Below are 23,094 nucleotides of genomic sequence, written 5' to 3'. Positions count from 1 at the left end.
CGGCAAGGGGCAAATTAGGGTCTGATCTGATGGGTAACAGTGACAGCTGGTGATAGGGGGTGATTGGGTAATTAGTGGGTGTTTAGAGGAGACAATAGATGTAAACGCTGCGCTTGGGTGGTGATCTGATGTCGGATCTGCGGGCGATCTATTGGTGTGGGTGGGTGATCAGATTGCCCGCAAGGGGCAGGTTAGCGGCTGATTGATGGGTGGCAGTAACAGGGGGTGATTGATGGGTGGCAGTGACAGGGGGTGATTGATGGGTGATTGACAGGTGATTGACAGGTGATCAGTGGGTTATTACAGGGAAGGACAGATGTAAATAATGCCCTGGCGAATTGATAAGGGGGGGTCTGAGGGCAATCTGAGCGTGTAGGCGGGTGATTGGGTGCCCGCAAGGGACAGATTAGGGTCTGATCTGATGGGTAACAGTGAGAGGTGGTGATAGGGGGTGATTGATGGGTGATTGATGGGTAATTAGTGGGTGTTTAGAGGAGAGAATAGATGTAAACACTGCGCTTGGGTGGTGATCTGATGTCGGATCTGCGGGCGATCTATCGGTGTGGGTGGGTGATCAGATTGCTCGCAAGGGGCAGGTTAGAGGCTGCGTTAGGCGGTCGGGAAGTGGTTAAACAGTAGTTGTAAACCTTATGACTGAACAAAGTCAAAGAGTCATTTAGCATTTTAACTTTTTATAATTTCTGTTTCTGTCAGTAATTGACGCAATATTTTTTTTCCCCAAAAAAATTTAAACTTTGTTTAAATCAAAAGTCCACAGTACAAAAAATAACGCGTGTAGCTTCCACATGTCACACTTAGATGTTTCATATGTTCAAATAAACTCTTTTCCACACAGTCTTCATAATGTTCTGGAAACATTTTGGCCTAGACTTTTATAAACATTATAAACATCTAAAGTCTTTCGGCTGCCTATATGTCCTACACATCAACTGTTAGTATAATGTAATTTTTAAATAAAAATATGTGCACTATGGTAGAAATATGTCAGTTTCCACTATTCTGCTTAAACAAATTAAAGTTTCAACTTTACAAATAAACCTTAATGACCAGTTTGTGTATGTAAGGTGGACACATTACATTTAAACAGGAAGTGAGACATGCTGATTGTCTCACTGTCAGATACATTTTCTTGTGGTCTGTTATGTCCACTACCTTGCCCACTTAGGTATGTAAAGAGTGGTATGTCAGGGGTCTAGGAGACTTGCTCTTGGTCTTTTAAACATAGCTGGTGCGTGGGGGGATAGTAGGGGTGTGAGGACCTATGAGAAACAGTAGGTAGTTGGTAAAGAGTAGTTTTGATGGTCATATCTAGCTTGGCCATAATAAGATGGCTGTACTGGGAGTTGGTATGGAGCATGGGGATTATCCATATGAGTCTGCCTATAATAGGATGTGTCTTGGGGTTCTTTAGGTGGATCTGGTTTAATAAATTTCTCTATTTCCTTAATTAAAATATGTTGGGCACACAATATTTTTCCTGCTGGTATTCTGCTGAAAGTGTGTAACGATTGGTGTCAGCAACACAGATTTTTCTGATTATTGGGGATCTGCAGTATCACCAATAATACAGATGCTATACCTGGTTGTGTGGTGATCTGCAGAATCACCAATAATACTAGTATAGCTGGACACAGGACACCTTATGTGGTATAGTGTTTGGTGCAACAGTAATAAGAGAAGTTATCTCCAGAGGAGCGGGAGATACAGACAATATCGCAGCCAAGGATCCCCTGAGGGGCAGGGGATTCAGACTGCACTGTAGCCAGTGGACGCCTGAGAAGCAGGGACCACTGGTGGAGTAAGAGAGAATGATCACCTGAAGGGCAGGTGATCAAGACTAAGCTATAGCCTGGGATCCCCTGAGGAGCAGGGAATACAGACTGTACTGCAGCCAAGAATTCCCTAAGGAGCAGGGAATTCAGATAGTACTGCAGCCAGTGGACACCTGAGGGGCAGGGACCACTGACTGTGCTGCAAGGGTGATCACAGATGGAATGAGTGATTATGACTGTACTACAGCCAAGGATTCCCTGAGGAGCAGGGAATCAGACTGTACTGCAGCCAGTGGACCCCCGAGGGGCAGGGACCACTGACTGTGCTGCAAGATGATCTCCTGAGGAGCAGGTGGTCAACAGACACTGCTTGCAGCCAACAGACACCTGGGGAACAAGTGTCACAGACAGTACAGCAAGACTGATCACCTAAGGGTTAGGTGACAGCCCTTGAGATTTCCCTCACTAGTGACAAGAGCCACAAGTGAGGATAGAAAGGTCAGACAAGCAAGGTAAGCAACACACGGACAGATACAGTACAGAGACGGAAAACTGATTCGGTATCAAGGTACAGGCAGTGTCGGCAACAGTAATCAGATAGGCAGAAGTACCGAATCAGTAACGAGAGAGTAGTCAGGAAAGCAAGAGATCATAACAGATAAACAGTAGTAATATAGTCAATCTCCTAGTCTAGTGTGAAGTCCTTGGTTTCAACAACTGGGAACTAGACTAAAGAATGGTACACAAGTCTATAATACAATAGTACAAAAAGCTATCAACGGAATCTGACTAAGTGTGAATTCCCAGCTCCGGCTGGTTCTAACACACTGTAAGATCTGACTAGGGTCTGAGCGCTCACACGTAAGCATTCGCAACAGCAGACAACTCGCAACTGACAGGCAAGTCCTATAAATACTCAGAGCGCTCCACAGCGCCGCCCCAGTCACTCAGCCAATCCGGAGCATAGCTGGAGTCAGCTGACCGGCTAGATCAGCTGACTCCCCCTTTACTTGCATAAAGGTCCTGTCGCCTGGTGCGCGCGCACGTAGCTCTTAATCTGTGTGCACTAGAAGGACCAGGCAAACCAGCAGCATGTAGCTGCGCGGCAGAAGCCGCTGGCAGGAACGCGGAGATGGCCGCCATGCCGCTGGCCCATGTGGCGGCATCTCCGCTATTCTTTACAGTACCCCCCCCCCCTGCCCTGAGGAGTGGACCCCGGACACTTCCTACCCGGCTTCTCAGGGTGTAAGTTATGAAACTCTTTCTTTAATTCCTTAGCATGCATGCGACAATCCGGCACCCAAGTTCTTTCCTCTAGACCATACCCCTTCCAGTGGACCAGATACTGTACAGAATTTTGCACTAACCGAGAATCCAATATCTCCTCGATCTCATACTTAGGTTGGTCGTCAAACATCACAGGGGGGGGGGGGGGGGGGGGGAGAGGAATCCACGTGCACCGCAGGCTTCAACAGAGACACATGGAATGATCTCACACCTCTCATGCTGGCTGGGAGATCAATCGAATAAGTGACATCATTAATCTTTCTGGACACCGGGTATGGGCCTACAACTCTGGGTCCTAACTTAGGTGACGGTTGTTTTAACGCTAAATGCCGAGTAGATACCCACACCATGTCCCCTGGGGAAAACTTCCACTCTACAGACCGTCTCTTATCCGCCTGTTTCTTCTGAGTCTGGAAGGCTTCCCCAAATTCCTCTTAACCATCCCCCAAATCTCCTTCAATGCCCTTTGCCAATCCTCCAGGGCCGGAAATGGGGTAGATGCCACAGGTAATGGAGAAAACTTGGGAGATTTTCCCGAAACTATCTGAAAAGGGGAAAATCCTGAAGAGGAACTCTTCAGATTGTTATGTGCAAATTCCGCGAACGCTAAAAACTTTACCCAATCGGACTGTGCATCTGCCACATAACATCTGATAAACTGTTCAAGGGACTGGTTAACTCTTTTGGTCTGACCATTGGTCTGTGGGTGGTAGCCTGATGAAAATGAAAGGTCCATACCTAACTGATGGCAAAAGGCTTTCCAAAATTTTGACACAAACTGGACTCCCCTATCTGACACCACATTCTCCGGAATGCCATGCAGCCAGAAAACGTGCTGAACGAAGAGATCAGCTATCTCTTGGGCCGAGGGGAGTCCTTTCAGAGGGATGAAATGAGCCATTTTACTGAACCTATCAACTACCACCCAGATGACCGTCTTGCCCTCAGACTTGGGGAGTTCTCCGATAAAGTCCATTGACAAATGAGTCCAGGGTTCATTTGGCACTGGTAAGGGTTGTAATGTACCCACTGATGCCTGACGGGAGGGCTTACTCCTAGCACAAACTGAGCACTCTCTCACAAAATCTTTACAATCAATGGCCATAGTAGGCCACCATACACATCTGGCCATTAACTCCTGAGTCCGAGCTGCCCCGGGGTGCCCAGCATTCTTATGAGAATGGAATAATTGTAAAAGTTGTAGGAGAAAAGGAAGTGGCACAAACATAACCCCCTCAGGCTTCCCCTCTGGAATATCCTGTTGATAAGGTTCCAGAGTAGCCGTCCAGTCCTCCCAGGTTTCGGTAGCTGCCAACACCACCTTTTGAGGTAGGATGGTCTCAGGGGTTGAAGGCTGAACTGTCTCTGGCTCAAAACACCTAGATAGAGCGTCTGCTTTGACGTTCTTACTACCTGGTGTATACGTTACAGGTGACCGGGAAGGACAGACGAAGCCCTTGCCCAAGTCTTCCTTAATGGATTCCTGCATTACCAGTCCCCCAGGTTCCGACAGAGTATGAAGATGACCTCTAGAAGGCATACAACCAGATCCCAACTCCATGGGACAATCGAAACTCCGGAGAGGTGAGAGTTTATCTGCAGACTCTGGACAGAACATGTCAGCGAATTCTGTACACTGCATTGACACCCCTTTGACCTGTATCTTGGTAGCGCAAATGGCAACTCTCCCCAAACAATGATGATGACAATGGGTTGACCAGCTCTGTAGCTGACCCGAAGCCCAGTCAATCTGAGGAGAGTGGAGTTGCAACCAGGGCATACCAAGAATAATGGTAGAGGTTGCTATTGGCAAAACAAGGAACTGTAATTTCTCTTTATGTAACACCCCTATATTACACAATAATAAGGGGGTTTGGAAAAGAGGCTGTCTAAGCTGTAATGGCGAGTCATCCACCGCCGTGACCAGAATCTGCCGGTCTAGAGGAAGTAAGGGAATCCCCAATTTTTTTTACAAAATCATAATCTATAAAATTGGCTGCAGAGCCAGAGTCCACAAAGGCTTCTGTGGATCTGTTCTGACCCTCCCATGTCATGGAACAAGGAAGGAACAGACGATTATTGTTTAGAGATAAAGACTGCTCGCCTATGGTATGACCTCTGACTACCCCCAGGCGGCAGCTTTCTCCCGACTCTCTAGGACAATTCTGGACAACGTGACCCTCCTCAGCACAATATAGACCGAGTCTTTCTGACCTTCTGCGATTCTTTTCCACTTGCATCAACCTAGAGTATCCGATTTGCATCGGCTCCTCTGGAGGTGACGAGGGTGGAGAGGAGTCGTATGAGACAGATCTTATAGCATTCCTACCACGAATCTGTTTCTGGTAGCGCAAGCGGCGATCTATCCGCACGGCCAAAGAAATTGCTTCGTCTACAGATTTGGGCTCAGGATGTCCTAACATCAGATCATAGACTGCATCAGACAATCCTGCCAGGAAACAGTCTAATAATGCATATGCTCCCCATCTAGCTGACACAGCCCACTTCCTGAACTCAGCGGCGTAAACCTCAACCGATTTACGACCCTGCCTGAGCATCTTTAGTTTCCTTTCAGCAGTGGAAGCAATATCCGGATCATCATATATAATGGCCATGGCCTTAAAAAATTCCTGAACTGAGGATAACGCCTCATGCTCTGCATGAAGGCTATATGCCCATGTTTGAGAATCACCTGACAACAGGGTCTTTATGAATGTTACCCTTTGAGACTCAGTTCCTGACAAGGTAGGCCTTAACTCAAAATAAGACAACACACGATTCCTGAAATTCTGAAAGTCAGATCTATGGCCAGAAAACTTTTCAGGTACGGACATGCGAAGGTCCGTGACTGGAGGGGATCGCACTGTATTTATAATCAATTGAAGTTCCTAAACAGCCCCAGACAGTTGTGTAATCTGGGTTTGTTGGTTAATAATCACCCCGGAAAGACCGTTTACCGCGGTGGTCAGGACTTCAACATGACTACGCAGTGCGTCCATAATGTTTGGTCTGCTGTTCTGTAACGATTGGTGTCAGCAACACAGATTTTTCTGATTATTGGTGATTTGCAGTATCACCAATAATACAGATGCTATACCTGATTATGTGGTGAGCTTCAGAATCACCAATAATACTAGTATAGCTAGACACAGGACACCTTATGTGGTATAGTGTTTGGTGCAACAGTAATAAGAGAAGTTATCTCCCGAGGAGCAGCAGATACAGACAATATCGCAGCCAAGGATCCCCTGAGGGGCAGGGGATTCAGACTGCACTGTAGCCAGTGGACGCCTGAGAAGCAGGGACCACTGGCGGAGTAAGAGAGAATGATCACCTGAAGGGCAGGTGAACAAGACTAAGCTATTGCCTGGGATCCCCTGAGTAGCAGGGAATACAGACTGTACTGCAGCCAAGAATTCCCTGAGGAGCAGGGAATTCAGATAGTACTGCAGCCAGTGGACACCTGAGGGGCAGGGACCACTGACTGTGCTGCAAGGGTGATCACAGGTGGAATGAGTGATTATGACTGTACTACAGCCAAGGATTCCCTGAGGAGCAGGGAATCAGACTGTACTGCAGCCAGTGGACCCCCGAGGGGCAGGGACCACTGACTGTGCTGCAAGATGATCTCCTGAGGAGCAGGTGGTCAACAGACACTGCTTGCAGCCAACATACACCTGGGGAACAAGTGTCACAGACAAAAAGAGAAACGAGAGCCCCAATGGTGTGATATCGTTATTACTTTATGTAATTTGTAATATGAGGAATGTTACTCACAAATATGGGTTGCCGATTCCAGGCTGAGCAACCACTGATCGTGCAGACAGGGAATTTAGGCCTGTCCCCGCTCAGGCTAAAAGGTCGCTCTCCGTAGATAGAAAAAGGTGTTCACACCCATCCAGCCAGTGGATACAATATTATTTGAAGATGTTACAGAGGCGCCCAAAGATTAAAACCACTACAACTTAAAATTCTAAAATGGGGGGTATTGGATGACTTACCTCCCCAATGAAGACAATTTGCAATTGTTCAAAACGACATGATTCATTCTTACTCCACAACATCACTTTGCAACGTGTTTCACGGGTCTACTGCCCGCTTCCTCAGGCAACATAAAAATGGGAGTACTCAAATGTCCAGGAGCGGGTTTGGCGCCAAACCTGCTCCTGGACATGTACACAAGTCTATAATACAATAGTACAAAAAGCTATCAACGGAATCTGACTAAGTGTGAATTCCCAGCTCCGGCTGGTTCTAACACACTGTAAGATCTGATTAGGGTCTGAGCGCTCACACGTAAGCATTCGCAACAGCAGACAACTCGCAACTGACAGGCAAGTCCTATAAATACTCAGAGCGCTCCACAGCGCCGCCCCAGTCACTCAGCCAATCCAGAGCATAGCTGGAGTCAGCTGACCGGCTAGATCAGCTGACTCATCTTTTACTTGCATACAGGTCGTGTCGCCTGGCGCGCGCGCACGTAGCTCTTAATCTGTGTGCACTAGAAGGACCAGGCGAACCAGCAGCATGTAGCTGCGCGGCAGAAGCCGCCGGCTGGAATGCGGAGATGGCCGCCATGCCGCTTGCCCATGCGGCGGCATCTCCGCTATTCTTTACAAAGTGGTAGCTAAATTGAGGAGAAACTGGATAGGGGGGGTCAGTCACTTTGCCTCTTTCTTCGTCACTTTTTTCCATATGGAGGAGTGCCTTCTCCATGGTTGTTACAATTTTAAGTTCATATTCGCTCCATGACAGCACTCTACCTGCTCTTTTTATCTGAGAGGGTTGTCTGGATCTATATGTCACATTACGTGAACATGGGGGAGTATAACTCGTGAATGGACTCTCTGGGGAGTGCAGAGGGATGTTCTCCTCATCTTCTTGCACACATGTAACACCACTATCCACTGATGATGCCTCAGTTATGTCCACATCTGTAGTTGTTGTTTGTGTGGGTTCTTCAGCTGGTAGATTGTCTTCTGTACTATTAATAAAGGATAATAATAATAAACCTCACCTTATTCTGGAAAAGTCTGATGGCTATATAACTCATCAGTGTCAATACTTAGGTCCCAGTATTAGTATGTGGCTTCAGAAAGTCCAGAAAGGCTTCAAATTGGAATGTTCTCCGGGGTGTGGCCCCTGAACCACTTATTGGTCAAGTTTCTGTCTCTCTCCCTTTTGTAGTTATCACGAACATATTTCCATGTGTTTTTCAACTGTTCAACTGCAAAACAACTAAAACAAAATTGTTCACACACAAGATATCCACACCCTTGCAAATGTTAATTGGGTGTGCTAGGGTCAGTAACAATGTCTACCCAAAAACAGAAAAATAAACCCTATATTCAGCATCACTCCATGATAATTGCAATATACAAAAGATCTTTATTTGAACAATGATCCACCATTAGGGAAAATGTACAAGGGGTAGAAACCCCAACAACAAGTAACACCAATTAAAACATCCCAAAAAATGCCCCATCAAATTATACCTGTCAAAGTATAATAACCATATATATGTGTATATTATTCAGTAAATACAGTATTGAGTGCACTGTATAGAGCTCTTAGTCTGTGAGAACCCGGGTCCTGTATACCTTATTAAAGTGCAGTTATAGTGTCTCATTAGATTTTAGAGTCAAATAGTGGCAAAACAAACCATCCAGAATAATCACATCAAAAATTAAAATAAAAATAATAAAGATTACCAGCGCTAGTAAATAAATAGATCTACAATATGGAACACATGACAAGTGCAAAAACAAACATATCAATCTGAAAAAGCTAGTGATCAAAAATATCTGATTGTCAGGTATAGGTGAAAGCGGGCTAGCACCCGCAGAACTAGTGGGGCTTCTAGAGGGGACCCCTGCCTTTCCATGACACCCTGTCTACCTACGTGCCTGGCTAAGTATACCCTTCTATGTTCACTACCTATGGCCAGCTGCACTGTCACCTATACCTGACAATCAATGTCAGGAAGTTACAGGAAGTGCTTCCTGCTTGTTCACAGCAGCCGGAAGACGCGCTGCTGTGAATGAAAAGACGGACATGGAGGAGAGGGATGGACAAAGGAATATGAAAGAGGAAGCAGCCGCCAGCTAAGGTATCCGAGCGGTGGCTGCGGGGGAGGGAGGCACCAGTACCTATACTAGGGTTACTATACTCCCTATACTGGGGCAACTATACTATCTATACTGGGTTAACTATACTCCCTATACTGGGGTAACTATACTAGCGATACTGGGGTAACTATACTACCTATAATGGGATAACTAAACAACCTGTATTGGGGCAACTATACTAGCTATACTGAAGTAACTATACAACCTATACTGGGGCAACTATACTAGCTATACTGAGGTAACTATACTGGGGCAACTATACTCCCTATACTGGGGCAACTATACCTATATACCCTATACCTGTACCTGGCTACCTTCACTGCACCCAACCACCCCCCCATGAAACCCGCCATGTACGCCCCCCACCCCTCGGCCCCCAGGGAGAAGTTTGGAATGGATAGCGGTCCCAGGGCAGAAAAAGGTTGGGGACCCCTGGATTAAAGGACCACTATCGCGAAAATTGTAAAATGTAAAATACATGTGTACATGCAGTGGCATACCTAGAGCATTTGACACCCGGTGCTGGGTATTATAAGACAAAAAAAAGTAAAGGAGCAAGTGTGGCATACTAAGCACGCCACGGCGGGTAATGCCAGGTATAGGTGCCCACTATATAGGTAATATAGTTGCCCGGTATATGTAAGTTGCCCCCAGTATAGGTAGCTAGCACAGTTGCACCCAGTATAGGTAGCTAGTTGCCCCCAGTGAAGGAAGTATAGTTGCCCCAATATAGTTGCCCCCAGTATAGCTAGTATAGTTGCCCCCAGGATAGGCAGCATAGTTGCCCCCAGGATAGGCAGCATAGTTGCCCCCAGGATAGGCAGGATAGGCAGCATAGCTGCTGCCCCCAATGTAGGAAGTATTGCTGCTGCCCCCAATGTAGGTAGTGCTGCTGCCCCCAGTGTAGCTAGTATAGTGGCCCCCAGTATAGCTACCCCCAAGATAGGTAGTATAGTGGCCCCCCAGTGTAAGTAGTATAGCTGCCCCCCAGTGGAGCTAGTATAGTTGCCCCCAGTATAGCTAGTATAGTGGCCCCCAGTATAGCTAGTATATTAATGGTCCCCAGTTTAAGTAGTATAGCTGCCCCCAGTGTAGCTAGTATAGTGGCCCCCAGTGTAGCTAGTATAGTGGCCCCCAGTTTAGCTACTATAGTGGCCCCCAGTATAGGTAGTATAGCTTCCCCAGTGTAGCTAGTATAGTGGCCCCCAGTATAGTTAGTATAGTGGCCCCCAGTGTAGCTAGTATAGTGGCCCCCCAGTATAGCTAGAAGTAGGGGTGGCAGGGTGGGGGGACAGATCCCCCCCCTCCCTCACCTGGGTCCCCTTTTTCTGCCTCTTTAAGTCTCCAAAATGACAGCGGGGGCAGCGGGCACCAAACAGGCAGGGCGGGCGGGAGAAGAATAACTCACCTCATTTCCGCGTATCAGCCGCTGGAACGCTGCGTCGCCATCACGTGCCTCTTCTGCGCCTTCAATGCTGGTCATGGCATTGGAGGCGCAGAAGAGGCACGTGATGGCAAAGCAGTGTTCCAGCAGCTGGAACACGGAAGTGAAGTGAGTATTCTCCGCCCGCCTGCCCGCCCTGCCTGTTTGGTGCCCACTGCCTGCATTTTGGAGGGGAAGAGAGGCAGAAGGAGGGGACCCAGGTGAGGGAGGGGGGATCTGTCCCCCCTCCCCACCGCTGTCCCTGCTACCCCTCCTTCTAGCACTGCTCTTCCACTCCTGCTATGCAACTATGAGAGGTCGTGGCGACACCCCCCTGGCTGTCAGTCACCCAGGGTGCCACGCCCCCCTGCGCCCAATGGTAGGAACGCCACTGTGTACATGTAAAAATAAGAAGTACATTTCTTCCAGAGTAAAATAAACCATTAATTACTTTTCTCCTATGTTGCTGTCACTTACAGTAAGTAGTAGAAATCTGACATTACCGACAGGTTTTGGGCTAATCCATCTCTCCACAGGGGATTCTCAGCATGGATTTTATTCTTTATAAAGACACTCCCTGAAAAGGATTCATACAAAGATGCTGGCCAGCCTCCACAGAACAACTGCCATAAAATGCTTTTCAAAATAAAAAAACCCTGGGAATTCCCCATGAGGTGATGGACTAGTCCAAAACCTGTCGGTTCTGTTGGATGTTAACTACTCACTGTAAGCGACAGCAACATAGGATAAAATTTATGGCTCATTTTACTTTGGAAAAAATATACTTCTCATTTGAATGTGTACACATGTATTTAAAATTTTACATTATTTGCGATAGTGGTCCTTTAATGACAAACTTTGTTTCAGCTTGCTTACATGTACAACACAGTTTTAGCACTTGGTTCCTAAACCATTACTGCTGCCCAGACATAAGCCTCATGTCCGTGGCAGGTTCTGCTGTAGCCACAGGGACGTGAGGCTCACGTCTGAGGAGTCTCAGTCCCCTGAGCCAATCTGTGCATGTCTGCCGAAAATGATCACTGTTTTTGTTCAAAAACAGTGATCATACTCAATTGATGCGTTGCCTCCCGCTCACTCGTTTCCACCACTCCTGCTACCAATCGTTAGATTAATGAATGTGAACTTTGTTCTCATTCATCTCCCCTCCAGGCAACCGTGATCGCAGGCATCGATAAGTTGGCTGCGTCACTTCTGAAGTAACACTGTAACGCATTACTTCCTATTAAGTGTACTTATTGTACTCTTATAGGAAACAGTGGGCGAGGACATCCTGTGGCCAAATAGTAAAATTACACCAACACACATTAGGGACTAAAAATGTTTTAATATGTATGTCAAGAGGGTATATTATTATTATTATTATTATTAAATTATAGGCATGTGATTAGTGATGTATGTAGAACTGAAAAAATGAACCAAAATATTGTCACCAAACATTGTACTAGGGATATAATTTAAATGTTGCAATAACCGGGACAAATGGGCAAATACAATGGGCTTGATTCACAAAGCGGTGCAAAGTGTTTGCACGCCTGTGAAAAGCCCTTTATCACGCCTAAACTCAGTTTAGGAGTGATAAGAAGAAACTCGCGCGATCTCCCGCGCGCAAAGTTTTGCGCGCAGTGTGCCGTGCTTCGCGCGCAGCGTCCATTGAGCCCTATGGGACTTTGCGCGCGGGAGCTTCGTGCGAAGAGCAGCACAAACCGGTGATAACTCAGCTTTGACAACCCGTCGGCTGGAATGGTTAAGCAAATGAGAATTGAAACAAAAAATCTTATGAGATAAGTTATTGTATCTGCAGAACTAATCTTAAATAAAACTTTCCTTGAGTCCCATATTCTTATTTGAACTGTGAGCCATATGTCACACTTACATTACTGCTGCTCATTCAACTCCCACATAGAGAAATTATGACCTACAGTCACAAAGAAGTTTAATGACCTCTTATTAGTTACCACCATTGCTGAGAAATCGAGCCTTATAATACTGTAGACATAGAAGGATCAGGCACAGCATTGGCATATCAACCTAGTGGAGAGCAGAGAAATAGCAGCAGCACCAGCATCAGCACAGTACCAGACACAGCATTTATGAAGCAGCCTAGTGGAGAGCAGAGAAACAGCAGAAAATAACACAGCGTTAAAAGCAGTCTGCTTCATTCTGAAAATCGGGGCAAAATGTTTCCACGATTGCATTTGTAATTCTTATTCCGGGAAGGAGAATTGCACCCTGAACAAGAATTGCGAACAGAATTGCAGCAAAATACCAGTGATTTTGCACCGATTTTCAGTGTGAAACAGGGCTCTAAGCAATCTTGGTAAACTTGGATATCTATATAAGGAAAAAGGGGGGGGGGTCTTAAACTAAGGGAATTGCCGTAGAAAAAAAAAAACCTCTAGCCCTAGGCAACAGTAGTAATCATGATATCTCCCAATCTGTATGAGGCACTTTACACGTCACTGACAGGTTAAGAGAATTTGTTTTCTCTCTTTTGGTTTTCTCATCTTCTCCTTTTAACACACGCTCTTTTCCTTTGTTTTGCAGAAAAAACATCTTCTTACAGTTCTTCTTTAACAACTACATCTTTCTCTCTTGCAGAATGTTGACAAGTGGTCCTTTGATGTATTTGCACTAAATGATGCTAGTGGTGATCATGCACTTAAATTCATCTTTTATGAATTGCTCACACGTTATGATTTGATCAATCGTTTTAAGGTGAGTACCTTCTAAAGGCTTTCGTTTTTGGATCTATGCTATCTTTCAGACAGGAACTATGAATGTGGTAAAATAATTACATTTAGAGTCCCGTAAGTGTATACTAAATATATGATTGTCTGTGATTTTGACAAGTGTTTTTCAGCTAAAAATATTTATTTTTGGTTGATAAGGTATACATGTTGCACATTTTACTAACTGATAATAATGATATCTTGAAAGATTATGAAATCTAGTGGTGAGCACTAGTGATGGGCGAACAGTGTTCGCCACTGTTCGGGTTCGCCCGGATTTTGGCCTGTTCGGGTTCGGTTCGGCACCCCCCGAACACCTCATGGTGTTCGGGATGGTGCTCGGCCACGCTGCCCGAACCCAAACAGGCCTTCTTTGTTCGGCCGAACACAGCCGTGTCCGGCCGAACATAGCCCCCTATAGGGACCCAGCATAAAGGGAGAGCATGCCCCGAGCGTGGGGGGGGGGGGGGGGGTCGGAAATGCCCTCCACCCCTCCCCGCTAAGCTCTCCCTTCTGCTGGACCCTATAAAATTAAATCTAAGTCCCCCGAAGGTACCTTGCAGGCTGGCAGGAGGAGGGCAGGAAGCGGGCAGCCGGAGAGCATAGGCGCTAGTACCATCTGGTACTTCCGCCCTCTCTCTGATGCACTTCCTGTTTACTTTTGTAAGTCGCGTCAAGAGACAGCAGGAGTACCGCGATGACGCGTACGAGGGTACGTGTCATCATGTAGATGACGCGTACCCTTGTACGCGTCATCGCGGTACTTCTGCTCTCTCTTGACGCAGTACTTCTGCTCTCTCTTGTTTTTCTTATAATTGTATATACTATAGAGTCCATAATTTCGCAATTACGGGCATTTTCCCGCTCAATTTAGTTGTCGATAGTAAAGCCCCCACACTTGCTATTGTCACTAAAATTGCTATGTATGTTAAGGAGAATAGTGAGAACAAGGCAAAAAAACAGTTTTCCTTTGAATTTTTAAAGTTGATTTTCTCAAAAAACATAAGGTCTTTTTGACTTTTTTTTTTACTTGTCCCCACTATTCCCTTACATACATAGCGATTTCTTTTAGTGATGGTAGCATGAATGGGGCTTTACTATTAACCACTAAAGTCGGTGCAAAGTTAAGCACAATTACACAAAATTAAGTTTAATTATGCAAAAAAAAATTGAATTTAGAAATCGTAAATATGTGTGAATGTATTTGCAAAATTTTATGCAAAAATGTAATGTACTCGTAATAAGCAGATTCCGATCATCACTAATGAATTTCTTATTCAGACCTGTCTGTATATCAGTAGATTGCATATTCACAAACAGTCAGGACCTGCCATCTTCTAAAAAACATGCCAACAGCTAATCTGGCTGACCCACTACTGAGCAGATGCTGCCATAAACAACATCTAGTGCAGTGATGGCTAACCTTGGCACTCCAGCTGTGACAAAACTACAAATCCCATCATGCCTTTGCCTCCCCGAGTTATGCTTAAAGCGGTCAGAGTATTGCAATGCATCATGGGACTTGTAGTTCCACCACAGCTGGAGTGCCAAGGTTAGCCATCACTGGTCTAGTGGCACTGCTTCAACAACCATACTCCAACTGAGCATTATGTGATGCAGTGGTGAATGCGCAGTCGATTCAGAGATGACCAATGCTTGGCAATTCGAATTTATGGGCAGCACTGAAGTTAATTGGTCTTCAATGGAATATCCCACTATTGCTTTATTTAAAGTGGACCTGAACTCAGAACTCCTCTCTGTTCGAAAATATACACAACAGCATAATAACCTTTAAACAAAAAACTAGTGATTAGACACAAATGAGGGGGAATTACACAGCCTAAACTCTTTAAAGGGGCATTACATCTAATATTGCTGATTATAGTTAATAATATAAATAATGTGCACAAGAGGTCCAAGTTATAAAAAAAGTAAATGGCTAGTGAAAAGTTAAGTGGTGTGTGACAGGACACCTTGCTGCACCTGGGGGGATGGGAATACACAATTTAGTGACGGAGTTCTGAAGAGCTAATTAACCATGTGGGGGGAGGATCAGAGCAACTGCCATTCTGGCTAGAAAGAACCTGCTTAAAGGGGTACTTCTGCGAATGAGAAAAAAAATAAAAAGTGGTTTATGCATAAACTATTAAACATCCTTCTAAAATAGTGTAAAAAGTTTTTTTTAAAAATAAATGGTTTCATCAATACAACATGTCATGTAAATAGTGACGTATGAAGGACTGGGAGGCTAATCCATTTGTTAGGGGTGGTGTTTTTTTTTACTTTTCACAAACATAACTCCTGCCTAAGTAGTTTTCAGTGGTATAACCCACTTCTAGCAGAAATCGCCGTAATAGCCCTAACAGCTGAGCTCCCTGGAGCTGCTGAATATGTGTTTACCTTGTTGCTAAGCAACCAGAGAGTGCAGAGACTCATTTGTGAAAAAAGAGTCATAAGCTGCTGGGAGAATGAATCAGTCCCATCTACACCATATGATTCCTTGTCAAATTTGATTCAATTTGATTTGATTCATTGATTTGAGTCAATCTGACATGTCTGATTCATGATTTGATTCAATTCGATTCAAATTGAATCGAGTCATGAATTGGACATGTCAGATTGAATCAAATCAAATCAATGAATCAAATCAAATTGAACCGAATCTGACAAAGAATCATTTGCTGTAGATGGGACTGATTCATTCTCCCAGCAGCTTATGACTCTTTTTCACAAACGAGTCTCTGCACGGACTCTGGTTGCCTAGCAACAATGTAAACACATATTCAGCAGCTCAGCGGAGCTCAGCCGTTAGGGCTATAACAGCGATTCCTGCTAGAAGTGGGTTATACCACTGAAAACTACTTAGGCAGGAGTTATATTTGTGAAAAGAAAGTAAAAAAAACACCACCCCTAACAAATGGATTAGCCTCCCAGCAGTCATCCGTCACTATTTACATTACATGTTGTATTGATTAAACCATTCATTTTTTTAAAAAACTTTTTATACTATTTTAGAAGGATGTTTAATAGTTTATGCATAAACCACTTTTTATCCTCATTCGCGAAAGAACCCCTTTAAGAGCAATGTGTTGTTTAATCTCTGCAGAGTCTCTGGCTGGGTCTCTGGTTCTGCCGAGGACACATGGACAGTCTGTGTGAGAGAAAGTAGGGGCAGGCTCAGCCAGATACGCTACAGTGATTAAACAACACATCGCAAGCAGCATGTTACTTCTTATCACAGGGAAAGGATCTTTCTAGCCAGAATGGCAGTTTGTCTCCCCCCACATGGTTAATGAGCTCTTCTGAACTCCATTGCTAACTCCGTTGCTTATGTGTATTACCATCCTCCCCCAGCTGCAGCAATGTATCCTGTCAGACACCACGTAACTTTTCACTAGATACTTACTTTTTTTTATAACTTGTACCTCTTGTGCACATTGTTTACTTTATTAACTAAGATCAACAATATTAGCCATAATGCCCCTTTAAATACATACAGGATGCATTTCTGTTATGCTTTCCTTGTGTCCTGTGCAAGAGTTCAGGTCCACTTTAACCAGCGAAGGCATAATCATTTACTTGTCAAGAGTAAATCCAGGGAAAATAATGATTTGCATCTTGTCCATATACTAGCCCTTTACAGTGTGCTCAAAGGACGACTATTGGAAAAATCCTTTATTTTTAAAGACCTCCATAGTAGTTCCTGCACACATACAGGAGAATTACTACTGTATTTACTATCGCTATGCTTCATCTATGATGCAATGGCAGCTTTCAGAGTGCATCAGCATAGTGCCATTTGCATTACAGCATACATTAACACTTAAATGTTAAAAGACCTCACTAACAATTAAAAAAATACACAGTGATATTTCTGTATGTATGCAGTAACAACTATGAGGATGTTTAAACATGAAGTGTTTTGTGGTAGTGGTCATTTAATTTATGCAGTGATTCCTTTTCTTGCTTGTAAGTGATATAAGGGTTTGAGCAGCATAGTGGCATAGTGGTTAGCGCTCTCGCCTTGCAGCATTAGGTCCCTGGTTCGAATCCCAGCATCATCTGCAAGGAGTTTGTATGTTCTCTCCGTGGCTGCGTGGGTTTCCTCTGGGCACTCCTGTTTTCTCCCACATCCCCCCAAAAAACATACAGATAAGTTAGTTGGCTTCCCCCTAAAATTGGCCCTAGTCTACAATACATACACTACAAGATACTTACATAGACATATGGTAGGGGCTAGATAGTGAGTAGAACAGTCTGTAGTTGTGTTACCTCATTGTATTTATGTGTAGGTGTGTCCCCATTATGTGTAGGTGTACACCCTATGCAGCCCCATGCACAGAGCTAGGGTGCTGGTTCCTCAAATTGGGCTCCTGAGAGCTTTACTGGGACACTCTCAGTATTGTTGTCCAGTAATGTCTTCCTCTGGTCTCTGTCTACAGAGATCTGGAAGATAATGGATGATTATTTGGAGAGAAGTTGTATTGAAACAGTCTAAAGGTGGCCATACATGGTACAATTTTTCATTTTTTGCGATTAGATAATTTAGTTTGATTATTCTGTTAGATCAAATATAAAGATTTTTCCAGCATGTCTGATAACATTTTTCTCGAAAAAACGGGGTAATTGTTAGAATTTCTTGATGGAAAAAAAATATTTTCGACTTTCATTCGATTTGATCATTTAGATCGAATTAACTGGAAAATTGAACATTTTTATTGTATCGTGTATGGGCACCATAACTGGGACTCGTTGGTGCTCACGGAATCCTCATATTGATTAAAATGTGCTGTAGAACTGTAGTAGCTCTGCATCGAGTGTTACAGGGAGGCAATATTCAAATGCTTTAGCAAGACTTACCTTTTGATAAATGCAGTGCTAATCATGAAGGTTATTTCCTAATTTTTAGGAAACGAGTACATTGAATTTTCCACTTTAACAATGAGGCAGAAAATGACTTCTAGCAAGCTCCCGTATCTCTGACCCTGCACACTAGTTATCATGCTTCCTCACCAATGGAAATTTGTAACAGGCACTATTTCAATTTTGTGACCATATCATATAGGAAAGAGAGAACAGGAAATGTCTGGCACTGTAGCTTTAATGCGTGACAGCAGGTGTACAAAAATATTACATACAACGCATACAAGGACAATGTCCGTGGAAGTGATGGTACTTATCGTGCTCTTGCTGAAGGTGGGGAGGCAACTGTGGGCGCCAGTGGGTGCACGGCCTTACAGCCGTTTCGCAATGGGGTAAGCCTTGCTTCTTCGGAGGCTTCTCGTGCACGAGAAGCCTCCGAAGAAGCAAGGCTTACCCCATTGCGAAACGGCTGTAAGGCCGTGCACCCACTGGCGCCCACAGTTGCCTCCCCACCTTCAGCAAGAGCACGATAAGTACCATCACTTCCACGGACATTGTCCTTGTATGCGTTGTATGCAATATTTTTGTACACCTGCTGTCACGCATTAAAGCTACAGTGCCAGACATTTCCTGTTCTCTCTTTCCTATATGATATGGTCACAATGTTTGAAGTCCTCTTGTCGTGAGCACGTAGCTTCTGCTGAAGTTTGCTACACTGCCTTTCAGCGAGATTTTTCCATCTGCAATTCACACTGAGTGCCTACCTACCCTCTCCATAGTCTGACTATTTCAATTTTCACTTGAAACAAAGGAAGCTGGAAAGCATCCATAAAGGTGGCAATGACTAACATTATCACTAGAGAACTACTCTGGATGGACCAAAATAATGTTCCCGCACTCAGTGATAGTGTACATGCTGTTAGCTAGAAATATATGTTAACCTTGGAAAATGTTGATTTCCATGAATTTCCACATGAGTAAAGCAAGAGACAAGATATGTTGTAGCACTGTGATGTAGTGCTAATACCGCAAATAAATGCTAAGCGCTTATCCAAGCCCACCCCCACACTCTTTTCATTAGCAACTCCAAGGCCTATTTCCTCTACTATTTACATGTTGTTTCAGATGCGATTACGGCAGTCACAGCTGGTGCAGTGAGGGTGTGCTGGCACAGAGGACTACTCCTTCTAAACATTGATGTGCAGTCCATTAATACTTATGGGAGGGAAAGAGAGATTACGGTTTATAAATGTTACATCAATACGTGCAAGCAGGCAGATGCCAACATCACAATGATTTGGTGGAATAAATGACATTTGTTGCACCAAAGTAATCCAGATTTATGGTACTGACTGTTGATGTACTCAGTGTCAGTGATCGTGTACACCTGGCACAAGTAAGGGGCAGCAATGCAACAACAAGAACACAAGGGGGTGTTCTTTTAGAACGCTAGTGCATGCTACCTTTTATGCATTGTTAGTAAAGGTGAATTGGAAACTGTGCTTTTGCATATTTGATGCAGATGTTTCCAAAAAATGTCTGCAGAAGTAAGCCAAGTGACCCAGAGTTAATACACAAAGTAAGGAACTGTCAGGAGCACACAGTCATCACCAGACCATGCTCAAAGCCCTTCCTCCCTTGTTGAGAAAAATTAACTTTCTGGCCAGCATGGTAGCTCAGCAGAGTTTCTTTATATTCGCTTTGTAATAAAATAGTTAACCATTCCAGCCTCCCTAATATGTTTTAAGCAAAAGTTAACATTGTTGTCACATGTGTGCAATCAGAAACCATTCCTTATTATTCTTATTTAATATTTTAATAAACATACTGGGGAGGGTGGAGAAAGGGTAAACATTTTCTTGCAAACAGAGCAGGGAGGAAATAGACAGGAATTGATTGTAAGCCGCAGCTGAAGTTCTGGCCACAAAATATCTCTCAGCAGCAACACAGAGGAGGTGGACAGGGTCTGCTCTGTGCTCAGAGGGAAAGACTGACTGCTACCACCTTTCAGCTCCTGCTTGACTACCTGATGTGGGTGACAATGGGATGCTCCTCAGTCCAGTTCACTTGCATCTTATATTGACACAGGAAGACAGCATTCCATATCCAGGCAGCCAGACAAAAAATGAATAATTAAAAATAATTTATGTGCAATATACATAGGTTTGTGCCATTCAAAGTATAAAATATTCAACACAGTCAAACATTAATAAATATTACAATGTCTATATTGAATTGTATGTATGTATTTACTTTTATACTTAACTACAATATAAATCATGTCTTCTCAGTAGCAAAACACTTCCTTCTACTTTGATTCAGATAATGTTCTGTGTGATGTTTTCTCTTGCCAAGCTAACTTGACATTTGTTTTCCCCAATAATGCTTTTTTTTATTTACGTGGTATATATTTCTGATTCCTATTAGCAACTGTTTTTACTTTGAACAAAGTTTGAATTTAGGTATCTGCTTTTTATTGTTTGAAGATTCATGCATTACAATAAGTGTCTTTAATTTACATAAAGGTGTTATTATATTAATTCCTTGAGATTGATTTAATTTGCATAACAATTAAGTTTCACTGTTGTTAAGCATCAGTTTTATTATATTGAGTATTGTAAGTGGATGTTGGCTCCTCTAGGCCTTAAAGGACAACAGAAGTGAGAAGTATTGAGGCCGCCATTTGTATTTCCTTTTAAGCATTTCCAGTTGCCTGGCTGCCCTGCTGGTCTATTTGGGAGCAGTAGTGTCTGAATCACATCAGAAACAAGCATATCAGGTCTGACAATAATGTCAGAAACACCTGATCTGCATATGCTTGATCAGAGCCTATAGCTAAAATTATTAGAGGCAAAGGATTAGCAGGATAGCTAGGCAACTGATATTGCTTAAAGGAAACCTGTAATAGCAAAAACAGCCTCTGGGGTACGTACCTTGCAAGGGGTAATCCTCTGGATCCTAACAAGGCTTTCTATATTCTCCTCTGTAAATATTTACCTACCACGATCCAGCGCAAAAGAAGCTTTCTATTCAGGCTCAGGCTGAAATAGCCGAGCCCGATCTAGTCTGCTCTACTGCACAGGTGACTCGTGCCTGCACAGTAGAGTGGGCCCGATCAGGCTCAGCTCTTTCCGTTGGAGCCCACCGGAAAGCTGCTACTGCGCCTGCACTGGATCCCTGAAAGATAATGATATTGCTGCGCAACTGTGCAGTGCTTATTGGCGCTTGTCGGATACATTTTCAAGGGAGCCAGCATGGTTCCCCGAAGGCTACAGAGGATTGGGGAAGCTTCATTAGGATTCTGAGGCTTCCCCCTTCCCAGGTAAGTACCCCATAGGGGCTGTTGTTTTTGTTACAGGTGCACTTTAAACAGAAATACATAAAGCAGCATCCATATACCTCTCACTTCAGTTTAAAAAATTAACTTCAACCAAATGGTTTATGTAGTGACAATGCATTTATTGTTACTATTCATAGGTTTTACAGTTCATGTGAGAACTTTTCCATATGAACTGCCAGGCTACCTCCTGCATTTTCTAGAAACCTGGCTGCCTGAGTGATGCCCCCCTCTCTGGTAACCATTGCTGCTCCATAAGACCTTTAGTAAAGGGAGGTTCACCTACAGCCTAGTTATTAAACCCCCAGGAGGCATTGCTGGAGGCAGAGACAGCAGCAGTATGGACCACACCCCTTACCAGAATCCACTGTGGACAGTGACGTGCTGCAGTGATGTAGCGCCTAGATTTTTGAAGGTCCAGGAGCCCTACCATTGTCACGCGAGTCATTTTTAGATAGTAACAGTAAGATGTAATTCTTTCCAAACTTTGCTAAAACTAGTAATCTGTTTTGGAGGTGACTTATTCTTGTAAAACCATAACATGAAGAAGGTATAAACATAGAGCAGTTAGCTGATTACAGTCATCAGTAGATGGCTTTGTAGCAGAGGCGCATTGCTCTCCTCTATTCCTAAGGTGGCCACTTATGATACAATTTGCAGAACACTTGTTTACAGATTAAAATATCTTAACCAATCCGATCAGATTTATGGGAGCGATCCGAAAAAGTGAATCGATTTCATTAATCTGATTGGATTGGTTAGTGGTCCCATTGCTGATCGTCCATATGAATAACCTTTTGTAAACAATTGTTTGCCAAATTGAATCATTAGTGCCCACCTTTAAGAAGAGAAGAAAGGGACAACAGAAGCTACACTTTAAAGCTTGATGGAACCAAATGGGCATAGAGATTACAATGCAACAATGCAAAGAAAAAGTCATGCAGTAAAACTTTTCTCCTTTATAGAAAGTGTTAAATGAGGGAGACGTAATAGGACATCCCATTATTGCAACACAAAATTGATAAAGTAAAAACACAAAACTGAAAATACAAATAGGTAACTAATCAATGTTACAGTAAAACCAAATTATGTTTAGGTGGACTTGTATGTAATGTAAACAATATTTCAATAGTTGTAAGCATCATTACGAGCAGAATGTTAAAGAAGTAAACAAGAAAAACAGGTTTGTGGAATTGCTTTACAAAGTACATATCAATTGTCTTTTGCATTATGATTCTGAATTGCTTGCAAGATGTAGTACCTTTTACTGGACCAAAGCAAATAATCACATGGATGCAGTTGCACATATGGTTTGCAGGCATTGTATTTCTAGTGGTCCTAACAACCTATGTGCAACCTCATCTATGTATTTTGTTTCATTAACAGATATTACATTTTGCAAATAATTTAGCCTTTGCAATCTGCATTGTTTCTGTATTACTCTCCAGCTACTGCAGAATGTGTAGGAGAGATGCACATGTCCATTCCTTCATTTGACTAGAAGAAATAATGA

The 23,094-nt window shown here is 43.7% G+C and overlaps 1 protein-coding gene across 4 annotated transcripts in view; it reads left to right on the top strand.

Moving 5' to 3' along the window:
• PDE1C (phosphodiesterase 1C) overlaps window positions 1-23,094 on the top strand; it is a 1,357,122-nt gene that overhangs the window by 925,531 nt on the left and 408,497 nt on the right. For all 4 annotated transcript variants that reach the window (XM_068236575.1, XM_068236577.1, XM_068236578.1 and 1 more), the window contains one exon: window positions 13,251-13,367. In XM_068236575.1, coding sequence (XP_068092676.1) covers window positions 13,251-13,367 — 117 coding nt within the window. The remainder of the gene's footprint in view (window positions 1-13,250; window positions 13,368-23,094) is intronic.

Source organism: Hyperolius riggenbachi, chromosome 5, assembly GCF_040937935.1.
Source record: "Hyperolius riggenbachi isolate aHypRig1 chromosome 5, aHypRig1.pri, whole genome shotgun sequence".
Lineage (NCBI taxonomy): Eukaryota > Metazoa > Chordata > Amphibia > Anura > Hyperoliidae > Hyperolius > Hyperolius riggenbachi.
This window is presented reverse-complemented; position numbering and strand designations above follow the sequence as displayed.